Source organism: Chrysochloris asiatica, unplaced genomic scaffold (genome assembly GCF_000296735.1).
Source record: "Chrysochloris asiatica unplaced genomic scaffold, ChrAsi1.0 scaffold00026, whole genome shotgun sequence".
Lineage (NCBI taxonomy): Eukaryota > Metazoa > Chordata > Mammalia > Afrosoricida > Chrysochloridae > Chrysochloris > Chrysochloris asiatica.
In genome coordinates this window covers 1,235,588-1,261,597 of record NW_006408544.1, presented here as the reverse complement: position 1 = coordinate 1,261,597, position 26,010 = coordinate 1,235,588, and the positions used below count along the sequence as shown (strand labels likewise).

Here is a 26,010-nt window from a genome sequence, read left to right as displayed (position 1 = left end):
TCTTCTTTCTTCTCCTGGTTGAGCTCTGATCATCTAGTCATCTGGTCCAAGTCACGTGGGTACTATCTGCAAGTGTGGGTGTTCTTGTGCACTTGCCCTCTCTTCCCATCAGCCGGTAGCCCACTATCCAGTCGAGTTCTCCGTGGCCACCCCACTAACTGTGGGCCCAAGAGTCCCCAGGTCTCCTCACACTGCTTGCCAAGCAGATCCCCAACTGAGTCCACAGAAGCTCACCGAACATTGTAAGGCTTAGCTTGCCGCTTAATTGTTGCTTTTACCCCTCTTCCCCCTATCGGTGATGTGTGTGGTCACCAATCTAAGTGTGTATTTCCGTTGAATCTTAGTCTTGGAAAAGGGGGCTTGTGTTGAGAGGACCCGACCACTTGCATGGATGAATGCCAAACAAAACATATTTAAACCAAGTTGACACATAACTTTAATAATCATGGCCAATCAGTGGATGGCTGCAGAGAAGTTTAGTAATCCATTTGTCTTAGTCTTGGCAGGGTGCCGTTAAAAAAAAAAAATAAAGGTCCATTCAACACAGTGGGTTCCAAGACCCTCTTCTGGTCCCATTAAATTCCATGCAGAGAGTTTAGCTCAGAAGGCTAGGGAGACACTACTGTACTTCTTTCAATGCAGATTTGTGTGTTCTTCCAGCAGTTTGTGATACTTTAGTATTCTTTTCCAACACTATAACTCAAATGCATCAATTCTTCTACAGTCTTCCTTATTCATTGTCCAACTTTCACATGCATATAAGGCTGTTGAAAATACTATGGCTTGGGAAAGGCACACCTTAGTTCTCAAACTCATTCATGTCTTTGCTCTTGAACACTTTAAAGAGGTCTTGAGCAGCAGAATTGCCTAATGCCATTTGATTTCTTGCCTGCTATTTCCATGAGTGTTAATAGTGGATCCAAGCAAAATGAAGTTTTTGACAATTTCAAATTTTTTCCTCCATTTATCTTGATGTTATTTATTGGTCTGCAGCCCATACTGTAGGTTATGGTCTTTGCTCTTCATCAATAAGTGTTATAAGTCCTCTTCGCTTCTAGCAATCAAAGTTGTGTCATCTACATATATCAGGTTAATGAATCTTCCTTCAATACTAATGCCACGTTCTTCTTCATATATTTCAGCCTCTCAGATTATTTGCTTAGCATACACATTAAATAAGTAGGGTGGAAGAATACAACCCTGGTGTACACCTTTCCTAATTTTAAGCCGTTCAGTGTTCCCTTGTTCTGTTTGGATGACTGCCTTTTGGTCTGTGTACAGGTTCCTCTAAGACACACAACAACAATATATTGTTGCAATACTTTTTTACTTTGTCTTTCTTACAGAGATAGAATGACTGTAAATGTATTAGTTGTATAAAATATTATAATGTTGGATAACCATTGCGAAAAATTACACAGCAGCATAAATTGGCTTGGGAGTGTGACAGACATTTCTTTCTTTTCGTTTTTTGTTTTTTTTTTTAAATGAGTGAACAAAGTAGGCTTGTTGAGAAGGTGACATTATGAGCAAAAGATGGAATTATCAATGCAAGTGTCTTTTTGTCTCCCTTACCACAATTGATGATTAAAATCTTTTTCTTTTCTCATTTTTTTTCATGCTGGCGTTGTGTTTACTAATGGTCAACCCTTGATGAATGCCATTTGAAGGAGACTTATTTATTTTTCTGGTGTCAGCCCAAAGTTTGAGAAATAGCCAGTTGGATAATTTAACATGCTTTATTTTCCAGGTTGTTAGGTTTGGTAACATTCAGGATTATGCTCAAGTGTAGTTTGTTGTCCTTGTGTTTTATCTTTTTGACAACAACCCTCACTAGAAATATTTTAGCTATTATTATTTGCCTTTCATTTTCCTCTTCTTGTGTAAATTAGGTATCCTGTCAATGCTAAATATAAGGATAAATTTTTGGAGTTAGCCAGATTATTTGAATTTTTCAGGTATAACTCTCAGGTTTACTCTGCCTTATAGTGTTGCTACGTATCAGAATCAGCTCAATAGCAGTAGACTTCATTTTGATTTATGTGCATTAAATATGTGTGTGTGTGTACATTATTTATATGGACACCTTGTATGTGGAAAATATGGTACTTCATGTATATTTTCTGCTGGTAGTTCATGGTATTTTCAATATTCTTTTCCAACACCATCAATTCTTATATGGTCTTCTTTGTTCATTGTCCAACTTTCACATGCACATAAGGCAATTGGAAATACCACGGCTTGGGTCAGGCACACCTTAATTCTCAAACTGATATTTTTGCTCTTGAACAATTGAAAGAGGTTTATTAGCAGGGGATTTTGCCTAATGCAGTATGTCATTTGATTATTTGACTGATGCGTCCATGAGTTTTGATTGCGGATCCAAGCAAAGTGAAGTTCTTGGCAACTTAAATCCTTTTTTCCATTTATCATGATATTATTTAATGGTCTAGTTGTGAGGATTTTTGTTTTCTTTACATTGAGGTGCAATCCATACTGAAGGCTCTGGCCTTTGAGCTTCATCAATAAGTTTTTTAGATGTTTTCTGCCCTCTTCACTTGTATTATCTGCATGTTGCATGTTGTTAATGAGCCTCCCATCCTGATGTCACATTCTTAGTCATTAAATTAATCCAGTTTCTAAGATTATTTGCTTATTAGCGTAAAGATCAAACAATATGGTGAAAGAATACAGACTGTAGAAAAATTGATGCATTTGAGTTATGGTGTTAGATAAGAATTTTGAAAGTACCATGGGCTGCCAGAAGAGCAAACAAATCACCATTGAAAGAAGTACAGCTAGAATGCTCTGTAGAAGCCAGGATGCTGAGACTTGGTCTCTTATACTTTGGCCTTATTATCAGGACAGACCAGTCCATGTAGAAGTACATTTGTTGTTGTTGTTGTTAAGTGCCGTCGAGTCGGTTCCGACCCATAGCGACCCTGTACAGGGTTTCCGAGGGTGTAAATCTTTACGGGAGTAGAAAGCCTCATCTTTCTCCCGCGGAGCGGCTGGTAGTTTCGAACCGCTGACTTTAAGGTTCGCAGCCCGATTCGTAACCACTACGCTACCAGAGAAGTACATTATGCTTGGTAAATTGGAGGGTCAGCAAAAAAGAGGAAGACATGCTCAGTGAGATGGATTGGCATAGTGGCAGCAACAAAGGGCTCAAGAATAACAACATTGTGAAGATGATGCAGAACTGGGCGTTGTTCTGTCTGTTGTGCATAGGGTTGCTAGAGTTGGAGCAGACTCAGCGGCATCTAACAACAACATAAAACATATTTTATGTGAATTTCGTTAAATAATCAAAGGCCATTGCACCCAATTTAGATTTTGGCTATTTTCATCAAATCTAACTATATAAGCAATGGACCACAATGTTGGCAATTTAAATTAACCAGCCCCTCCTCAGAAACCCTTTACAGGATTTATTAGTTGGAACCAACTCAACCGCACTTAACAACAACAACAAATGTAAAGGTTAATATATTAATGACTTTCATTCTTTCAAGTCTTCTAAAGAACTCTTCTGTCAGTTTGTTGTACTGTGGTGGCTTGGGAGTTGCTGTGATTTTGGAAGCTATGCCACTGGTATTTTAAATACCGGCAGGTTCATCCATAGTGGACAGGTTTCAGATGAGGTTCCAGACGAAGACAGATTAGGAAGAAGGAGTGACAAACTACTTGCGAATATTTAGTCACTGAAAACCGTATGGTTACAGGGAAATACTGTCAGATATAGTGCTGGAAAATGAGCCTTCAGGATGTTGTTGTTGTTAGGTGCCATTTAGTCAGTACCTACTCATAATGACCTTATGCACAGGAGAACGAAACACTGTCCGATCCTGGGCCAACCTCACTGCTGTTGCCACGCTTGAGCCCATCATCGATGCTACCACTTGGCCAGTCCATCTTGTTGGGGGTCTTCCTCTGACCCTCCACCTTACCAAACATGATATCCTTCTCCAGCAACTGGTCCCTCCTGACAATATGTCCGAAGTATGAGAGACAAAGTTTGGTCATCTTGGCCTCCAAGGAGCACTCTGGCTGCACTTCTTCCAAAACGGATCTATTGGTTTTTTGGCAGCCCATGGCACTTTCAATATTCTCCTCCAACACTATAACTCAAAAGCATCAATTCTTCTACGGTCTTCCTTATTCACTGCCCAGCTTACACATGCATATGAGGTTATTGAAAATACCATGGATTGGGTCAGAATGGAAGGCACTAAAAATATGACTCGGGAAGAGCTGCCTTCTCAAAGTAGACTTGACCATGACGATGTGAATTGACTAAAGCTTGTGGGACCTTCATTTGCTGATTGGGCACAACTCAAAATGAAGACAAACAGCTGTAAACATTCATTAATAATTGGAACATGGAATATATGAAGTATGAATCTAGGAAAATTAGAAATTGTCAAAAATGAAATGGAACGTATAAACATCGATATCTTAGGCAATAATGAGCTGAAATGGACTGGTATTGGCCATTTTGAATATGACAACCACATGGTTTATTTACTATGCCGGGAATGACAAATTGAAGAGGAATGGTGTTGCAGTCATTATCAAAAAGAACATATCCAGATCAGTCATGAGGTACAACGCTGTCTGTGATAGGATAATATCCATATGCCTACAGGGCAGACCAGTTAATACCACTAGTATTCAAATTTACATACCAACCACTAAAGCCAGTGAAGATGAAATAGAAGAATTCTACCAACTTCTGCAATCTGAAATTGATCAAACATGCAATCAAGATGTATTGGTCATTACTGGTGATAGGAATGTAAAGTTTGGGAGCAAAGAGAAAGGATCAGTAGTTGGAAAATATGGCCCTGGTGATACAAATTATGCTGTAGATCGCATGATAGAATTAGAAAAAATCAATGATTTGTTCATTTCAAATACCTTCTTTAGACAACTTAAGAGACGACTATACACATGGACCTCGCTGGACAGAATACATAGAAATCAAATTGACTACATCTGCGGAAAGATACGTTGGAAAGGCTCCACATCATCAGTAAAAAGAGGGCCAAGGGCAGATTGTGGAACAGACCATCAATTGCTCATATGCAGATTCAAATTGAAGCCGAAGAAAATGAAAACAAATCCACGAGAGCCAAAATGTGACCTTGAATATATCCCACCTGATTTAGAGATCATCGGAAGCACAGATTTGATACATTAAAGATCAAAGACCAGAAGAGTTGTGGGATGACATCAAGAACATCATGTATGAAGAAAGCAAAAAAGTCATTAAGAAGACAAGAAAGAAGGAAAAGGTCAGAATGGATGCCAGAAGAGACACTGAAACTTGCTCTCCAGCGTAGAGATGCTAAAGCAAATGGAAGAAATGAAGAGGTACAAGAGTTGAACAGAAAATTTCAGCTTTTGAACCTAAGAGGTCAGCTCAAGAAGATAAAGTCAAATATTACAACAAAATGTGCAAGGATCTGGAGTCAGAATACCAAAAAGGAAGAACATAAACTTAGCATTTCTCAAGCTGGGGGAACTGAAGAAAAAATTCAATCCTTGGCTTTGGTTATTGAAGGATTCTCTGGGCAAATTATTGAATGATGCAGAAAACATCAACAGAAGATGGAAGGAATACACAGAGTCACTGTACTAAAAGGAAATGGTTTTCAAGAGGTAGCATCTGATCAAAAGTCAATGATACTGAAGGAGAAAGTCCAAGTTGCATTGAAGGAATTGACAAAGAACAAGGCACCAGGAATTGATGGTATGCAAATTGAAATCTTTCAAGACAGTGAGGCGGCACAGGAGGCACTCAATCATATCTGCCAAGAAATTTGGAAGACAACTGTCTGGCCGAATGATTGGAAGAGATCCATATTTGTGTCCATTCCAAAGAGAGGTGACCCAACAGAATGCGGAAATCATTGGACAATATCTTTGATATCCCATGCGAGTAAAGTTTTACTAAAGGTAATTCAGAAACGGCTGCAAGCATACATTGGCAGAGAACTTCTAGAGGTTCAAGCTGGATTCAGAAGAGGCTGTGGAACGAAGGATATCATTGCTGATGTCTGATGGATCTTCGCTGAAAGCAAAGAATACCAAAAAGATGTTTACCTGTGCTTTATGGACTACGCAAAGGCTTTCAGTTGTGTGGATCATGACAAGCTATGGACAACATTGCGAAGTATGAGTATTCCTGAACACTTAATTGTGCTCATGAGGAATCTACATGGACTAAGAGACAGTTGTGCAAAGAGAACATGGTTTCAGTAGTTATTTTCTACTATTCTGAAATACTGAAATAAAATGAAATACAGAAATACGAATCAGTGGCCTAGAGGGAGGATTCAGTAATGAAACCATTACTATCATTGCATAGTCCTTCAGTTTTTTTTTTGTTTTTTTTTCAAGATCATAAGTATATTTATTATTTTACTTCTGTGTTAGAAATTAAACTGTGAAAATCAGAAAAAGCATGCAACTTTATGAAGGTTATGGAGAAAGTGGCTTTTCCTATAGGGAGGGCAAAGACTACACTCACAAAGATCTTCAGTGGTGAGATCATTGATAAGCATCTGCCATATGGAATTAAACACACCAATGGGAAGTTTTAAAACAAAATTAATGGAGCATTGACTACCTCTGCCCTCTTAGCCAGAGAGTATGGATGAGAAGACATTAGAAGACGCCTAAAATCTCTACAAACACATAGCCTCTCTAACGTCAAGCCTATAAAATCAAGATACACAGCAATGTTGAAATTTGCTCTTGAGAGGAGATCACCATTTTACGATGTTTGAACACATTCTTTCTCCTGCTGGATAGCTTCCTTCGATGGGAGAGTGTTTTTTTCTTCAGTATGAGTTTTCTTCAGTTTTGACTTATCAAAACTTCTCTACTTCAGATAAATCTGGCTTATCACTCATTTTGCCTAAAGGCTTGAAGATCCGTTAAAGTCCAACCCTTGGACTGATATTGCCTCTGACTCTGGGCTAGGTACAGTCCTTCAGTTTTTTTTTTTTTTTTTTAACTTTGCCCAATGTGTAGCTCCATCTTTTAAGAAGGCAAAAAAGCATTTTGAAGAATATCATGTTAAAATTTTTTTTTTACAAAATTATTGTAAGCAGTGTAGCTTTTAATCCATAAAAACAAAGAGAAGAAGACTGACAGAGTAAGGTGGAGTTTATCATTACCAGTTAAATCAGAAGATGAACACAGACAGAAAAATTGTAAGACTCTTGACTCAAATTATGATGGATTAATATACTAAAAATCATGAACTATTGAGAGTTTATATAATACTTCTAAGAACAAAAATAATATGTGGTAATCTCTTTCTGCTTATTTAATATGAAGGACTTCATCATGCAGTATATTGTGATTAAAACTTGAATCATCTTGTTTTTCTAAAAGGATGTATGGCAGTATTCTTTCATCTTTTAAGTTTGTGCATCAAAATTTCCCGTAATCATTCCAGATTCATGGAAGCATGAGGTTTTATAAGAGAAAGAACAAAAGGGCTTGGGTATCAACTGCAAGTTTGGCAGTTGACACACATCTCCTTGCACTGTCCCTCAGGTGCTAGGTCAATGCCCATGGCTTAAGAGTTAACTTAAGGCCCCATACTCTACAAAGGCTTAAACCAAGAAGCCTATTTTTTTCTGGGAAAATTCTAATAACTCCCTTTTAGTAAATCCAATCACGTATAGGCTGAAGGCAGGCTTACAAGCTCTCTGTAATCATAATACTCAATATCCCCTATCATACATGTATGTCTATTTCACAATAACAGGCAGGAGAAACCAATATCCATAAGGCAGCCAAACACATAAACCTTCAAAAAACACTCAAGTCCAATCTTTCTTCTCTCTTGGACTTAACCCTTTCATATGCGTATGGCATTGGGCCTCTAGCAAGGTGGATTCTAGTCAGCCCTGGCCACAGATCAGCTATCTTTTTTGTCCAACATGACATGGACTCCAGGCAACTCCAAAGCTCCTCTCCCATCAGTTGAAACATTTTAGCCCGTTCCCCTTTGTTCTTTCTCTTATAAAACCTCATGCTTCCATGAATCTTGGAGCCATCACAGTGAATCCCACTCCTAATGCCAACTGCAAAGACCATGTGCAGGCTGTGTTTGACTTTCTCTGACTACAAAGAAAGTAATAATCAGAGGATCAAACTCATAATCAGCCCAAGGCCAATTGCTATGAACTGGAGGTCAGACATGTCTCCACCCTATATCAGTGCCTTTCAAATTAGTCAGGCTTGAGTACCAGCTTTAAAGAACGTATCTTTATTTCTCTTATTTCTCTAGGACCCCAATCTCTTGTTAGCCAAATGTCTTAGTCTAGGTTTTCTAGAGAAGCAAAACTAGTGAAACATCTGAGTATGTTTATTATCAAAGAAATGGCTTACAATTGCAGAGTCCCAGGTCCCCAGTAGAAGAGAACTCTCAACAGGCTTTTGAAGAAGAAATTGATAGTGCCTTACACCTTAACACAAGAACAAAGAATTAAGGGCCTAAATGTAGAAACAAACACCATAAAATTTTTGAAGAAAGTATAGCGATATGTCAAGACTATGGCCTTAGTGTTTTATGATGTTATTGTTGTTAGGTGCCATGGAGTTGGCACCAACTCAGAGAGACTCTGTGCACAACAGAACAAAATACCATCCAGTCCTGTGCTAACCCCACAATCATTGCTACACTTGAGCTCATTGTTGATGCCACTATACCAATCCATCATGTTAGGGGTCTTCCTCTTCTTTGACTACCCTCCGCTTTACAAGCATGGTGTCCTTCTGCAGGGTTTGGTCCCTCCTGATAATATGTCTGAACTGTGAGAGATGAAGTCTGGCCATTCTGGCTTCTAAGGAACAGTCTGGCTGTACTTTTTCAACACAAATTTGTTTCTTTTTTGGCAGTCCAATTGTACTTTTCATATTCACCTCCAACAATGTAACTCAAATGCATCAATTCTTTTTCTTTCTTCCTTATTCCCTGTCCAATTTACACTACTGAAAATACCATGGCTTGTGCCAGGTGCACCCCAGTCCCCAAACTGAAATCTGTGCTCTTCAGCACTTTAAAGAGGCATTGTATGGCAGATTTCCCTAATGGAATACGTCCTTTGGTTTCTTGACTGCTTCTTCCATGAGTGTTGTTGGTTGATCCAAGAAGAATGAAGTCCTTGCTTCAGTCTTTTCTCTATTGTTAAGAATGTTGTTTATTGGTCCAGTAGTGAGGAGTTTTGTTTTCTTTACGCAGCCCATATCAAAGGCTGTGCTCTTTGATCTTCATCAGTAAATATTTTAAGTCCTCTTCACTTTCAGCAAGTAAAATTGTATCATCTGCATATCACAGGTTGTTAATGAGTCTTCTTCCAATCCTAATGCCACATTTTTCTTCATAGAACCCAGCTTCTTGGATTATTTGCTCAGCATACAGGTTGAATAAGTATGATGAAAGAATACAACCCTGTTGCACACCTTTCCTAATTTTAAACTATTCAGTGTTCCCTTGTTCTGTTTGAACAACTGCTTCTTGGTCCATGTACAGATTCCTCATGAGCAAAATTAAGTATTCCAGAATACTCATACTTCTCAATGTTGTCTATAGCTTGTCATGATCCACACAATTGAAAGCCTTTGCGTAGTCAATAAAGCATAGGTAAACATCTCTCTAATATTCTCTGCTTTCAGCCAAGATCCATCTGATGTCAACAATGATATCCCTCGTTCCACATCCTCTTCTGAATCCGGCTTCAACCTTTGGAAGTTCTCCGTCAATGTATGGTTGCAGCTGCTTCTGTATTACCTTTAGTAAAGCTTTACTGGCATGGGATAACAAAGATACTGTCCAGTGATTTCCGCATTCCATTGGGTAACCTCTCTTTGGAATGGGCAGGTACAAATACACATCTTTTCTAATCAATTTGGCAGATAGTTGTCTTCCAAATTTTTTAACATAGATGAGTGTCTCCAGTGCCACCTCACGTTCTTGAAAGATTTCAATTTGTATTCCATCAATTCCTGGTGCCTTGTTTTTTTCCAATTCCTTCAGTGCACTTTGGACTTCTTCTTTCAGTGTCATTAGCTCTTAATCATATGCTACCTCTTGAACTGGCTGAACATCAGCCATTTCCTTTTGGTACAGTGACTGTGTATTCATTCCATCTTCTTTTGCTGCTTTCTGCATTGTTCAGTGATTTGCCCAGAGAAACCTTCAGTAACGAAAGCCAAGGCTTTAATTTTTTCTTCAGTTCCCTCAGTTTGAGAAATGCTAAGTGTGTTCTTCCTTTTTGTTTTTCTAACTTCACATCTTTGTACATTTTGTTATAATATTTGACTTTGTCTCCTCAAGTTGACCTTTGAAATTTTCTGTTCAGCTTTTGTACTTCCTCCTAGCATAGAAACACTGCCCCTTATGAAACATTATTATGAAAAAGTTTTATCCTTAATAAAATTAGTGTTTGCATTTAGGCATTCAGTTTTTTGTAACTACATAATCAATTTCATGGTAGGAAGATGAGTGAGGCTTTATGCTCCCTTAAAGATTTACAGACTTGATAAACCTATACAGGGTCTCTATGAGTCGGAACTGACTCCATGGCACATAACCATAACCACCACCACATAACAGATAATGTTAGGCCGGTGAACAATTTTTTTCCCTAGTTGTTGATCGATTTTGGCAAGCCACACAGGAATTTGTTTTATAGCTTCTGTTAAACTAATTAGCAAATCTGGCTTCCTCAGATTAATAGATATATATACATCCAACAAAACTAAACACTGAATTTAGCATCTTTTAACAGCATATTTTTAACTGTTGTTCAATGAATTTTGTTCTTTGCTCCTGCTTCATTTTCAATTTTTATAGTAACTCAATTAAAACATTGTCTTCCTCCTTTATTTTGTAACTTATTAGTGGAAAGTATTCATAAAATCATTCTTATTTTTAATGCTTATTTTTTTAGCATCTACATTTTATGTGGTTCTTAGATCTATAAAACTGAGATGCAGTGATCACTTTGAAAGGATAACCAGGAAGAATGTTTTAGCAGTGGTTAAACGATGACATACAATGCTAAGCTCAGATAACTGGATAGATTAGGATCCAGGCTTCGCTTTATAACTGTATACTGACTTTCTTAGCTGTTGGCTCAATAACTTACTTTCTTCTCATTTGTTTATCAAGATCTTGCTCTGTGCCTGACATTGTAACTGGCACTATGAATATAGAAATGATGATAGCATAATTTCTTCCTTAAGGAACTGATAACATAGAAGGTGACAAAGATATGTAACAAAAATGGAAGTTTAGTTGATGGTTGAAGCATATAAAAGTTATAGAGATTTTACAAAGGGAGAGAGTTGAGTATGGCAGTAGCATCAGGGAAGGATTCCTTTAGGAAATGTCTGAACTAAATTTCAAAGGGTAGTGTATTGCTTTGTCAATGTTAAGGTAGATATTGCGGATACTGGGATTGTATCATCATATAGGGCAGGCATGGGTGAACGAAAGAACATGGTATGTTTAAGAACCATAATCAGACATTGAGCATAAAGTGTGAGGATTGATAGTTGAGAGCTGTGTTTCTTGTCATTGTCAATTGTCACCTAGAAAAGCAATTTAGGAGAGTTAATGAAATAATAGAGGCAACGAAAGATTTGAATAGCATCCTTGGAATCAGTTTGAAATTGATTCACTAGAATATACGTTGCATTGTACTTCTGGTTTTGATTTCTTATTTTTAATGCTTACTTTTTTAGCATCTACATTTTATGTGGTTCTTATGTCAAATATATAAAACTGAAATGTAGTGACTACTTGGAAAAGATAACCTTTTCTTTTTTCCCTTTGTCACTCTGTTCTTTCCATGAGTGTGTTTGTCCCCCCAATGTCTACTGCCATCCAGTTGACTTTGACTCATAGAGGCCCTATGTAGGGTCTCTGAGACTGTAAATCTTTATGGTAACAGCCAGTTTCATCTTTCTCCCACAGAGCAGCTGTTGGGTTTGAACTACCAACCTTGAGGTTAGCATCCCTGTGCTTATATATGTGTCTTTTGTTGTATTTGAGTGCCGTCGAGTCGTTAGGGTTTCCAAGGAATGGCTGGTGGGTATGAACCTACGACCTTGTAGTTCAAACCAATCTTCTAGTCCAGTGTTAAACCTACAGTGTCACACCAGGACTCAGTATATGTGTATAAAGACAGGATAATTGAGGGAAAAAAGAAATAAGAATCAAGATCTTGATTTTGGTCCTGGCTCTTGTATCCTTATTTGAGCAAACCACTTTATATTTCTGAGCTTTGGTTTCCTTATTTATATATGATATATCAAACTACATGATCTAGGCTTTTCAAAACAAATATATATTTTTGAAAGGTGTAGTCTCTGAGTGCCTAGAACACAATAGGTGCTCAATACATATTTTTTAATAATTGGAATTAGAAATTGTATCAAAAAATAAGAGTAAACAAATTATGACAGAATATGCAAAGATTTATATACACATCATTATTCCTTTAGATGCACTTTCTATATGAAAAAATGCTCAAATAGTTTAATTTGTCTCTTAAAAATGTTTCACTTGCTATTTATTTAGATTTGTTAGATTCTAAATGTAGAAACTATAATAGCTTTGTATTTAAAATGTTTTAGATTAGGAAGTCATATATTATACCTTCTGCGTGTTCAATTAAGAATTCGTTTGTACTTTTAAATGTTTTAAGTTCACCATTTCTCTTTCTAATTTGGCTATGGCAGAAGTTCTGGGACTTAGAATTTTTGGTTCTCTTTTTAATAATCTAGCTATTACGGGTTTTTTTCTTGTATAAACTTAACTTTTTCTCAGTTCAAAATTGGTTTTTCTTTTCATGCTACTTTTCTATTCTTATATATATATATTTTTTGAAAGCAGATTATAAAAATTCATTTTAGTATTGTAAAATTGCTATAATAGACTATTGCATGTATATACATACACACACATATATATATTCTTTTATTTAAAAATTTGTTTTCCATTTAGGGGTCTTACTGGGCAATAGACACCAATCCGAAGGAGGATGCGCTGCCTACTCGGCCAAAGAAGAGGGCACGATCTGTAGAACGGGTAAAAATGCTTTTTATTGGAACTTTTGTATGATGGGGTTAAAGTGTCAGAAAGCAGTTTTTTTTTTAAACATTTTTCTGTTGTTGTTGGAATATACACAACAAAACATTTATCAATTCAACAGTTTGTACATGTATAAGTCAGAGACACAGATTCCATTTTTTGAGTTAAGCAACCATTCTCACCACCACCCCCAGTTGTTTCTTGGCCATTAACATAAACACACTACCTCTGAAATTTGCAATCTTTGTAGTTGCCGTTGCCACTTTGATCCTATGTAGTAGTTCTTAGTAGAGCATAATGCTCAAGGCGGATACTTTTTACTAGTTAAACTAAGCTGTTATTTGGTTTTAAGAATGAAATACAGATTTTAAAAGTTCATTTCCAGCATTGTAACAAGTATATTGTTATTAGATGCACAAGAGAATAAAACACTGCTCGGTCATGCACCAATCTCACAATCGTTGCTACACTTGTGTGCCCATTGCTGCTGCCACTGTGCCAATCCATCTCATTGGGAGTCTTCCTCTTTTTCACTGACCCTCCACTTTACCTAGCATAATGTTTTTCTCCAGGGATTGGCCCATCCTGATAATATGTCTGAGGTATGAGAGACAAAATCTCACCATCCTGGCTTCTAAAGAACATTCTGGCTGTACTTCTTCCAACACAGATTGGTTTGTTGTTTTGGCAACCCATAGTACTGTTAATATTCTCTTCCAGCACCATAACTCAAATGCATCAGTTCTTCTATGGTCTTCTTTATTCACTGTCCAACTTTTACATGCATATGAGCACCAGCTTGCAGCTTGAAAGGACATGTATCTTGAAGACCTGTGGAATTTATTGTGTTTTCTGTCATTTTCTCTCTTCTTTTAAAGTTCTTGGGACTTGAATTGTTTTTTGGAATTTTAGTTGGGTTGACAACTGTACATTTCTTGTGGATATTAAGTCTACCTTTTATTCTGTTATCCTGTTTCATAGTTCTTAGAACAATGCCTCTTTATTTCTGTTAGAGCCCCCACTTCCTTTGTTTTGAGTCTGTATTGTCAGTTTTGTAATGGAGTCTATAGAAATATGTTGTTAAGTGCCGTTGAGTTGTTTCCAACTCGTAGCGACCGTGTATAGAGTTTCCGAGGAGCAGCTGGTGAATTTGAACTGCCAATCTTGTGGTTCAAATCAAACCTTACAGTCCAGCACTTTTGACCCTCAGCACCACACCGGGAATCTCTTAATGGTCCAAATGGTTAACATATTTAGTTGTTAAATGAAAGGTTGGTGGTTCAAGTCTACCCAAGGTGCCTTGGAAGACAGATGTTATCATCTACTTCCGAAAAATCAGGCATTAAAAACCCTATGGATCCCAGTTCTATTCCAACAGGGTCTACATGAATCAGAATCAACCCAGTGGCAGCTGGTTTTAGTTACTTAAACATAAGAAGACTTCAAAAAGTTCATGGAAAAACTGATTTTAAAGATAATAGTTTTTCTATAAATTTTTTGAAACCTTGTATAGGGTTCAGATTACAATAGTATGTTGAACACATAAATCATATGTTCTTGAATGTACATTTTGGGATATACTTTCTAGATTATTTTTCTACTCCTTATCTTTTGTTCTTCATTTTAAGTTTAAAACATGTAAGAACTTTCAGTAACTTACTTTTTAATTTAGTTGATGCATGACCTTTATTTCTGAAATTCAGTCTCTTAAGTTTTACTACTTTTTGTTGTTGTTGTGAAGTACCGTTGAGTCGGTTCCAACCCATAGCGACCCTGTATACAGTTTCCAAGGAGCAGCTGGTGAGTTTGAACTGCCAATTCTGCTGTTCAAACGGCTTTGCATTCTGGCCCATTAACCCACATTGCCACACCAGGACTCCTTCATTACTTTAGTTTAAGGCAAATAGATGAAGTCCCTTCTTAAAAATCCAAAGACATTTGGGAGAAGTGACCTTTAGTCCCTAACAGTATGAATAAGTTTACTTTTCAATGACTGTAGTGCTAGGGACTGACAGGACATGTCAGATGTAGGTGGGGATGGAGGATCAGAAAAAGGGAGGCAGCTAGATAGTTCAAAAACATTTCAGTTTTCCATTGGCAGAAGGAGTACTTTCCTCTACTTAGAATTATCAGTAGTCCAAAGTGTGGCGCTAAAGGATAAACACAGAACTGCTATAACCGCAAGGTCAGTGTTTCAAACCCAACAGCCCCTAATTGGAAACCCTGTACAGGGTTGCCATGAAAGGGAACTTGACAACATTTAACAACAACAGTAACATCGCAGTCTATACTCTCCATATCCTCCCAGCAAGAGGTTTGTTGTTGTTAAGTGCCGTCGAGTCGGTTCTGACCCATAGTGACCCTGTACAGGGTTTCCGAGGCTGTAAATCTTTATAGGAGCAGAAAGCCTCATCTTTCTCCTGCGGAGTGGCTGGTCGTTTCGAACTGCTGACCTTAAGGTTTGCAGCCCGATTCATAACCAACTACGTTACCAGAGCTCCTCAGCAAGAGGTTAGAGGATAGAAGTTTAAACACAGGTCCCAAGGGTGTTTCAGGGTTGAAGTTTTGTGTGTGTGTGCTGTGTGCTTCTTTCTCCTATGGTAAGTACTACACTTGCCTTGAACTAATGGAGTCCTGGTGGGCATTGTAGAATAAATACTAGACTACTGACCACAAGGTTGATAGTTCAAACCCACAGTTACTACTCGGAAACCCTATACAGGATTGCTATGAGTTTGAACTGACTCAACAGCACAGTATTTTGCAACAATAGCAAATATTATTTATAGCTCTTCAGTTATTAACATCGCCAATTTTTAAATAAATCAAAGTGTTCCTAATAATGTTTATGTTGTTATGTGCCATCCAGTCAGTTCCAACCCATAGTACCCCTGTATAAGGTTTCCGAGACGCAGCTGGTAACCTTGAACTGCTGACCTTGTGAATCAAACTAACTTTGCAGTCCAGCGCCACATCAGGTTTATTTTGTTTGTTTGTTTCACCATCCAACAGTATTTACTTCTATTCTCTCTGGGTTTTTTTTTTTGTTTTTTTTTTTTAATGTATACAGAAACTCACAGGAATATATATGATCATTTTTTAAAAACCAACAGCACATTCTGAAATTCAGCACATTCTGCAATTCTGCACATTCTGCTGGCCACCAGCACACAGCTCTTCTCTTTCTATGGATGTAAGTCCTCAGCAGCTTTATCTCTGCCTCCATCTCTGGTGTCACTGCTTCTCTGGATAGGGTCCCACATTCTGCTTGTGCTCTTCTCCCATGATGACCCTAGGGTCCTCTGTTCCTGGACTGTAAGATTAAGTACTCCCCCCTTTATGTTATAAAACTTCTACTCAACAACTTACTTTTGTGGTTTATTTTTGTTGTTATGTGCTGTTGAGTCAGTTCCAACTCAAAGCAACCTTGTATAGGGTTTCCGAGGAGTAGCTGGTGAATTTGAACTGCTGACTTTGTGGTTTGCAGTCCAGTGCTGATCCTACAGTACGAGAACCTGTTAGTTAATAATACTGGCTATTTATTTGATCTGTGCTATGGATTGATTGCCACTGTAGGAGAGAAGCCTGTTAGAAAAAGGCCAATTGCCATTGAATACATTTTAGTATGGAAACAAATGTTGTTTAGCAAAAAATACTCTGAAAGATAATGTTGTACAAAACAAAATTTCCTGCCCAGATAAATTGTTGTGTCTGCTTTTTTGTTGTTTTGTTTTTTTTCTATTGTTGTTGGTTTTCAATGTAAAGGCATTTTTGAAAGGCGGTTGGAGAGTGGAATACTTTGTAATTTATTTTTTATTAGGGAAGAGTTTATATTTTAAGTAACCATTGGGCTTTGTATAAGAAAATGCCTAGGACAGTCAAATAGTGATGGTTTGTAGTAATATATATATATTTTTAAGGTTTTTATTGTGGATTGAGGGAAAGTTTACAGGGCACATCATCAGTTTCACATTCAACCATTCATTTGACTTGTTTCTTACATTGATTATAATCCCCTCCATACATCATCTGTAGTAATATTTTTAGACAATTGAAGTTTACTCAAAAATAAAATATGACCAATAAGTTGAAAACTTGTCAAGGATTAAGTAACATGGCAAATATGTTAATACCACTAAAAATTCCATATTAAATCTTTGAAATTTGCTATTTCATTTTCCATGTGCGGTCTATGAGAAAAAATGAAAATATTTTACACGTTTTCGTTTTTTTGTTTTGAAGGAAGCTGTACTTTGAATGAAACAGTAGAGGCTTTCTAACAATTACAGAGAAGTGAATTTTAAACATGCAAGGCATTGGGATAAATTCTCTTGGTTTGGGGTTTAGGCTCGTGATCTTATGAAGCAACTCAGTTCATTGGTATAATATAGTTCTTATAGTTACGGTCTTCCTACCAGTTTGGTGAGTAGTGTCTGGGGTCTTAAAAGTTTGCAAGTAGCCATGTAAGATACAACTATTGGTCTTTATTCACCTGGAACAAAAAAGAAAGAAGGAAACCCAAGAGTGAGAGAAGAAACTGGATTACATTTTCTCCACATTGAGACCAGAAGAACTAGATGGTACCCAGCTATCACTACCGAATGTTCTGCTTACAGGAACACAATAGATGAGTCCTGATAAAAAGTGAGGAAATTATGAGTAGCACTTCAAATTCATAAAGAATCCAGACCTAGTAGACCTACTGAGTTTAGAGACAATGACCTGAGTTATTCTTGAAACCTTAACTTGAAACTCTTCCCTAAAGTCACTCTTCAACTTACAGTTTTGCCCAAAGAATATTCACCCTTGAATGTTTTTTATATTTTAAAAAAAAAAAGCACCCAAAAAACCCATACTTTTCAATAGTTATTTTAAAGTATAGTTGAGAAGGTTGGAGGGCAGTGAAACAACTATCACAGAAATAAGAGGAATGTTAACACATGTGAAGAATGTAACCAGTGTTCTATGTCTAGAAACTCTGAAAATAAAGGATTTTAATTTTTAAAAAATAAAATTAAACAAAAAGTGCTGGCAATAATATCTTCATGTCACAAATGAAAAACCAAACCTGATAGCTATTTTAAGTTTAATATTTAGTTTAATATTATTTAAGTCAGTTCTCTGTACGATGTCCTTGTTCCTTTGATATATATGCTGTGTCTTCTGTTAACACAGTATTCTTTTCTGCTTTTGTCCTTGAATGTCTCTTAAATCTTTTTTATTCACTTTTCCTTTAGTATAAAATTATTATTGAAGACCTCAAAAAAAAAATTTAAATAAAGGTGAGCTCCTTGGCTAAGAGTCATGGGTTTCTCTTCTGGATTTATAACTTTACTAGTTCTTATGACTTTTGGCAAGTTGTCAATTTCTTTTCTTTTTTTTTTTTTTTAAATTACAATAATTTATTATTAGGTACAGGATCTCATTGTATTCTCCCCAAAATCTTATGAGTTGGAAGAATAGGATTGAATTAGTAGTCATTAGATTGGTATTAACATCTCACAGTTATGGAATACATAATACATGCTATTCACTTTCCCAGACACCTCATCTGTATTAGCTTAATCAATTGGTTGGTCAGGTAGGCTGTCTTCTAAATTTTTTGGCATAGATGGGTGGATGCCTCCAGTACTAAATCAAACTGTTGAAAGATTTCAATTTGTATTCCATTTATTCTTGGAGCCTCCTTTTTCACCAATGCCTTCAGTGCAGGCTAGGACTTCTTCCTTCCATACCATCACATCTTTCTTTTTCTTTTCTTTTTTTTTTTTAAAGTTTTTATTGTGAATTGAGTGAAAGTTTACAGGGCAGAACATCAGTTTTACATTCAACAAATCATATACTTTATTTCATTACAATGATAATTCCCACCATGTACCATCAGTTAACAGTATTTCTCTCTATTCATTTTACCTTTTTTTTTTTTTGTTCAAAACACTCAGGCATATATATAATCATTTACACCACCACATTCTGCAAATCTGCCTCCTAGCCACCAGCTCTCAGTTCCTCTTTCCGTGAATCTATAGTCCTCAGCTGTTCCCTCTCTCAGTGTCACCAGCTCTGCCTCCATCTCTGGTGTTGCTGTTTCTCTGGCTAGGGTCCTGTATTCTGCTTGTGCTCTTCTCCCTTGATGGTCCTAGGGTTCACTGTTTCTGGACTGTAAGATTAACTACTACTCCATTTTTGTTACAAAACTTCTACCTTTTAATTGTGACAGTTGCAATTAGTCATGATAACAGTTACTGTTAAATCATAAGAATCTTTTTCTCATCTCATTTTACCAGACCCATCTAGACAAGATGAAAACTATTCAGTGGGGACTCTTTATTCCCCCACACACTCTTAAACTGAACTCTATCATGAAAACTTGTAAGGCAGTCACTTCGTGCCTTTATCGCCTCCTCATTTTAGGTAGCCAATGTCTAAGTTGTCCATCCCTATGTACCCTGTATACAGTGAAGACTACTTCCCAATCTGTAGGTATTTTGAGCCACTACCTCCATGAAGAAAGATGAGGCTTTCTGCTCCCGTAAAGATTTACAGCCTTGGAAACCCTGTACCAGGGTCGCTATGAGTCGGAACCGACTCCACGGTACATAACCACCACTACCACCTCCATGAATATAGGTCAAGTTCATCAAATTGTAGCAATTTACTCTCATTTCCTTTATCAAAGATTGTTTTCTTTTTTATCTTCCTCTAGTTGATTTCTCATTATCAAGTCATTGAGGCTAGTGTCAAATGTGTACTGTTTGCAAGTTTGGGTGTTCTTGTGCATCTCTCCTCACTTCATGTCAGCTGGATGCTCCACTCTGAGCTCCAGCCCTCTGTGATTATGTCCTTGTCCATGGGCTCAAGTGTCCCCAGGTCTCACCACACTTTGGACCAACCAGCCCTTTCTCTTCTCTCTCTCATCTCCAGGTCAACGGGAGTCTGTGGGGAACGTGGTTGAACTTAGCCTGTTTCTTCCACTCACCATTAGACCACTGTGGTCGCCAGCAAGCTTACATGCCTGTTCATGTGTTCCCTTTGAGTTTCAGTCTTAGAGGGGGATTTGTTCTGAAGGGACTTAATTGCTTGCCTTGATGGCTTCCTGATGAACAACTTGCTTGTTCTTACAGTAGCCAGTCATACTGCCATTTTTGTTTCGAGTTTTTCCTGATGATCTTTGTTTGAAGATGTATCTTATGTTGCTCTAGCTGTCCCAGGCTGGTCTGCTTGTCCTTTCTAGTGGGAATGTTCTACCACAGAAGGTTCTGGTTGGGGCTCAAGATTCTACCTAAAGTCCTATACACTGCAAAGACTCTGCAAGAAGCCTGTTTCACTGGGCAAGTTCTAAAACCCCTTTTAGGTATTCCAATCAGTTGTAGAATGAAGACGGGCTTATAAGCCTTCTGTCATCATGTTTCTCAACATTCCTTGCTATCCCACTCAAGTGTCTATTTTACAATAGTAGGCAAGGGAAACCAATATTCATAAGACAGTCAAGCATCTTTGTATTATTTACCCTCTTTAGACTATGCCTTGACTCCTGTATCACAGAGCCCTGTTAATAACATTATCTTTTTTTTTTTTTTTTTTTCCATTTGTATGAGTTTTAGTTACATCATGTTAGGCACAAGCATGACTTTACACTTTTCTTTATTTAGAAATTATGCGTATAGTTTATAGGTTTCAAGTTGGCAAGGGTGGACTGTAATGGTTAGTATTCTATGTCAACTTAACTAGGCCAGGATTTCCAGAAGTTTAGCAGTTGAGATGTGCTTATTCCCAGTGATGAAACCTAGAACAAGCATCATTTAAAGAGATGCTTCTTTGGAGGTGTGGTGTGTTCCCAATATAAAGGACACAAAGGAAACTCTATCTCTTCCTCTGAGGAAATAACATTATCTTTTAATAATAAAGTTTTCCACAAACTTTTTGAAAGCACCCTCGTATTTTATATTTATGCTAGATGCCTTATGAAGGATTATACACATATTAATCCTTGTAATTTTTATAATAACTCAGAATGATAAAACTGATTTACATAGATGTTAGGTTCTCAGCTGATAAAAACTATAGCTGTTTTGGACCTCAGGCAGTCTGCCTTTGGAGTCTTTGCTGTTTATAACTACAATATACCGCTATTAGTATTTGTTGTTGTTCTATTGAGTAGATTTTGATGAATAGTGACCCCTATAACGGAGTAGAACTGCCCTACCCTATAGGGTCTTCTGTAATAATTGAAATGTTGGTAGTTCAAACCCACCAGTTGCTCCTTGGAAATCCTATAAAGGGTTGCTGTGAGTCAGGCCTGGGTGGAGTCCTGGTATGGTGCTGTGGGTTAAAGCGCTGAACTGTGAAGTCGGCTTGAACTGCAAGGTTGGCAGGTCAAGCTCTCCAGCTTCTTTTCGGAAGACCTATACAGAGTCGTTATGAGTCGGAACCGACTTGACGATACTTAAACAGCAACAACAACATGTTTCTAAAGACTCCATTACAAGATTGACAATATAGACTTGAAAGAAAGGAAGTGGGGTCTCTCATAGAAATAAAGAGGTATTACTCTTAGAACTATGAAACAGGGTAACAGAGTGACTCAAGAACACATAACTGTAATAGCCTTTATGGGAACAGATTGTCAGATCTTTCTCCTGCAGAGCCACTGGGTGAGTTTGATCCTTCCACCTTTTGAGTAGCAGCTGAATAGTTAACTGTTGTGCCTACTCAGAAACCCTGTATAGTGTCACAGTGCGTCAGAATCAACTCATTCGCAGTGGGTGGGGCTGGGTAATATATTGTGAGATCCAACTTGTTAGTATTGTAAGAATATTTAAATCTTTGCTCATGGAGGATATAAACTTATAATTTTCTCTTTTGTAATGTCTTTATCAGGAGCCCTGGTGGCACAGTAGTTAAGTGCTTAGCTGCTAAACAAAAGGTGGTCAGCAGTTTGAACCCCCCTTTTCTTAGTAGGAGAAAGACTTGGCAATCTCCTCCTATAAAGATTACAGCTTTGGAAATTCTGTAGGGTAGTTTTAATCTGTCCAGTACCCTTGTTTAGGGTCAGAATTGACTAACGGGCAATGGGTTTTGTTTCGTTTTAATGTCTTTTTCAGGATTTGATATTAGGGTTATGCTGGCTTAATAATATGGTTTGGACAGTATTCCCTCCCTGTTTTCTGAAAATTTTTGTAAGAGGTATTATTTGTTCTAGAAGTTCGGAAGAATCAGTGAAACCATCTATGCGTGCAGGTGTTAATGTATGTGTATGGGAGGGGACGGGAGGAGGCATTTGATTCTTAATTTCTTTGATTCAGGACTGTTCAGAATTTATTATTATGCTTCAAAGAATTTGACCATTTCATCTGAGTTGTTTAGTTTGTTGGCATAAATTGATTTATAATATTCTTTTATCCTCTGATGTTTACAGGAGCTCTATTAATTACTCTTCTTCTATTCCTGATGTTTAATTCTTTTTTCTTTATTAATATAGTTAGGAAGGAGCCTTGGTAACATAGTGGGTTACACGTCACACTGTTAGAATCCACCAGTGACTCTGAGAAAGAAAGATGAGGCTTTCTGCTCCTGTAAAGATTTACAATTTCTGAAACCCTGTACAGGGTTTGCTATGAGTCAGAATTAATTCAATAGCCAGTATTGGCTCGCTAAATTTTTTCTGTTGTGCGTTTGGGTTTTTTTCTCTTTTTAATTTCTTCCACTTACTAATTTTTCTAGCTTCTTAATGTGTTCCAGGTTAAGTCATTGATTTTTCAGGCCTTTTGTCTTTTCAATATAAGAATTTAAAGCTCTAGGTTTACCTCTAAGTATGACTTTAACTGTATCTCTTAGACAGTTTTCTGTGTGTTTTTTTCTTTTTTTGGTCTATTCTTGTTCTAAAATTCCAATCACATATAAATGATTCCTCTTGATAGTGTCCCACATAAATCTTAGGTTGTTGGATTTTTGTTGTTCTTTTTTCTGATTGTGGCTGTAGCAGATGAATATTGAGAGATTGTCTTCAAACTCAGTAATTCGGCCTTCCATTGATTCAGTTGTACATCTTTGCCCTTTTAATGTACTATACATTTCTGAAATCTTAGTATTAATCTTTCGTTTTCTAACTGCTGTTTTTATATATTTTCCAGTTTTTCGTTTATCTACTTCTTCTTGTGTTTGTCCTAATTCTTACATCTGTGTTTTCCTTGATTCCATCTGTAGTTTTTTCAATCATTCTCTCACTCTGTTGTTGTACCATCGAGTCTATTCCGACCCATAGTAACCCTGTATAGGGTTTCCAAGGAGCAGCTGGTGAGCTTGAACCACCGACCTTGCAGTTCAAATGACTTTGCAGTCTGACACATTAGCCCACAATCTGTAGAAGGTATCTTAATATCATTCTTCCATATTCCTTATAAAGTAGTTCCAATACAGCTTCTGGTATTTTATTGTCTGACTGTATTTTAGTCACTTATTTGAGGCACTCTGTTTAGTTTCTTTGTGTAAGCTGAAATTGTTTGTTTTCTCTGAGGCGTTTTGGTGTTATATTTATGTTTAATTGATGGTTGTATGTGGGTGTGTTTTCAGGCACTCACCACTGGAAGTGTGAATGTAGTTTTCTGTTAGCTGTTTGTGTAATGTAGTTCAGGATGGATTCACATGTTCACAGAAGTGGGGGTGGTATACCTAGCACCTCACCCCAGGTAGAGCAGAGACTGAGTAGGAGGTGGTGCCTCTGACTGCTGGGTTGGTAAGGATGAGGACTGGTTGCCCTGTCCGCTACCCTGAGGGCTCAGAAACAAGGGAGAACTGCATCCCCACTGGTGCCTATGCCTGCAGGCTGCTGAATTGACAGTTAGTCAAAGGAGCAGAGTCCTGTTGTGGTGCTGTGTGTTAATGCACTAGACTGCACAGTTGGTTTGAACCGCAGGTCGGTGTTTCAAGGTCACCAGCTACTCCTCGGAAACCCTATATAGGGTTGCTTTCGGTCAAAACAGACTCTATGGCACTTAACAACCACAAGTCCAAGGAATGGAGTCCTTCTGTGGCCCTGTGGGTTCATGTGCTGAACTGCAAGGTTGGTTTAAACCGCAAAGTTGGCTGTTGAAGCTCACCAGTTGCTCCTTGGAAACTCTAATCAGGGTCGCCACCAACTTGGCTGCGCCTAACAGCAAGAAGATAAAGGAGCTCTGGTAGCACAATGGTTATGAATTGGGCTGCAGTTTGAAACTACCGGCCATTCCATGGGAGAAAGATGAGGCTTTTTCTGCTCCTGTAAAGATTGACAACCTCGTAAACTCTACACAGGGTTGCTGAGTAAGAACTAGATGCAGGCACACCACCACCAACAAAAACTCAAGATTGCAGTGCTGCTTTAGGTCAGCCCATTTTTCTTCTCTCTTGCTGCTTCTGTTTCATTTCCTCTTCCAGTCAGAATTCAGTTCACCTCTCTGTTGTATCCTGTGAAGCTCAGGGTTCTAGGATAACCATTTGTATCTGTTTCATTTGGTTTCCATATCTTTATTGCAGAGGGTCTGTCTGTTCAGTGAGTCTGCCTACTTTGCCATCTTGCTCCTTAAGTCTTATTTCAGGTTCTTAATACTTACTGAGACTTCTTTTGTGACTCAGTATGTGCCATATCTTGGTGATTGTACCACATACACTTGAAACGAATATGTGTTCTGCAGTTGTTTGGTGGTGTGTTCTATAAGACATTTTTAATATTATTTCAGTCTTTGTGTCTTTACTGACTTGTAGTCTTCAAATTTTGCTCATTGTATTTTGAAGCTGTTATTAGGCACATTTACATTTATAATTTGTTATATTTTTATCATCAATTATTCCTTTATGGAATGATTTATTTAAAAAAATTTTCTGGTAAGCTGTTTATCTAAATTCTCTTATCTGGTATCAATATCAGTCTGCTTTTTATTTGGTGTATGTAGACTGTTAACGTTTAATGTCGTTATTGATGTCTGGATTTTCCATTTAACCTCTAATTTAGTTCCTCTCTTTCTCCTTTTCTGCCTTCTTTTGGATTATTTGGATGTATTTTATTTATCTGTTGATACTTTAGATATACTTCTTTATATTTTATCTTAGTGATTACTCTAAAATTCATTATATAAAAAGAAAAAAATCCACTGCTGTTGAATTGATTCCAACTCATAGTAACACTCTAGGCAGAGTGTAACTGCTACATAAGGGTTCTCTGTTTTACCTATCTATTGACACGAACCTTTGGATCGTGGCTTTGAGGCGGGGTCAACCAACTTAGAGACCCACAAGTGCAGCCCAAAGCGTCTCACTACAACCCATCGCCCCTGCTGTGCTTCCGCCTCTTGATTGACATCCGAGGATGGAAATCCTATTTAACAGCAACCACGCAACCACCACTTGTTTTGTCTGTTGTGCTGTGGTGGTTTGAATTGCTGTGATTCTGATGGCTATGCCACCAGTATTTTAAATAACCAGCAAGGTCACCCATGGTGGACAGGTTTCAGATGAGCTTCCAAATAAAGACAGACTAGGAAGAAAGAGTGACAGACTACTTCCGAAGTCACTGAAAACTCTATGAATAGCAGAGAAACACTGTCAGATATAGGACCGGAAGGTGGGAAGGCACTCAGAATGTGACTGGGGAAAAAATGCCTCCTCAAAGTAGAGTTGACCAAGATGACCATGATGACATGAATAGAGTTAAGCTTGTGGGAGAAATGCTCACAGAACCTTCATTTGCTAAAGGACCACAAATCAAACTGAAGAGAAATAGCTAGCTGTAAACATCCATTGAAAATCTTAACATGGAATGTACGAAGTATGAATCTGGGAAAAATTGGAAGTTATCAAAAATGAAATGGAATGCATCAACATCGATATCTTAGGCATTAGTGAGCTGAAAT

General features: G+C 37.6%; 1 protein-coding gene and 1 pseudogene across 1 annotated transcript in view; one reads left to right on the top strand and one right to left on the bottom strand.

The window, feature by feature from the left end:
* Positions 1–26,010, top strand: part of FOXJ3 (forkhead box J3) — a gene marked incomplete at its 5' end in the record, with an annotated part of 143,181 nt that overhangs the window by 50,373 nt on the left and 66,798 nt on the right. Inside the window, one exon of the mRNA XM_006839826.1 lies at positions 13,037–13,120. Within this exon, the coding sequence (XP_006839889.1) occupies positions 13,037–13,120 (84 nt within the window). The remainder of the gene's footprint in view (positions 1–13,036; positions 13,121–26,010) is intronic.
* Positions 6,782–6,920, bottom strand: LOC102824417 (annotated as a pseudogene).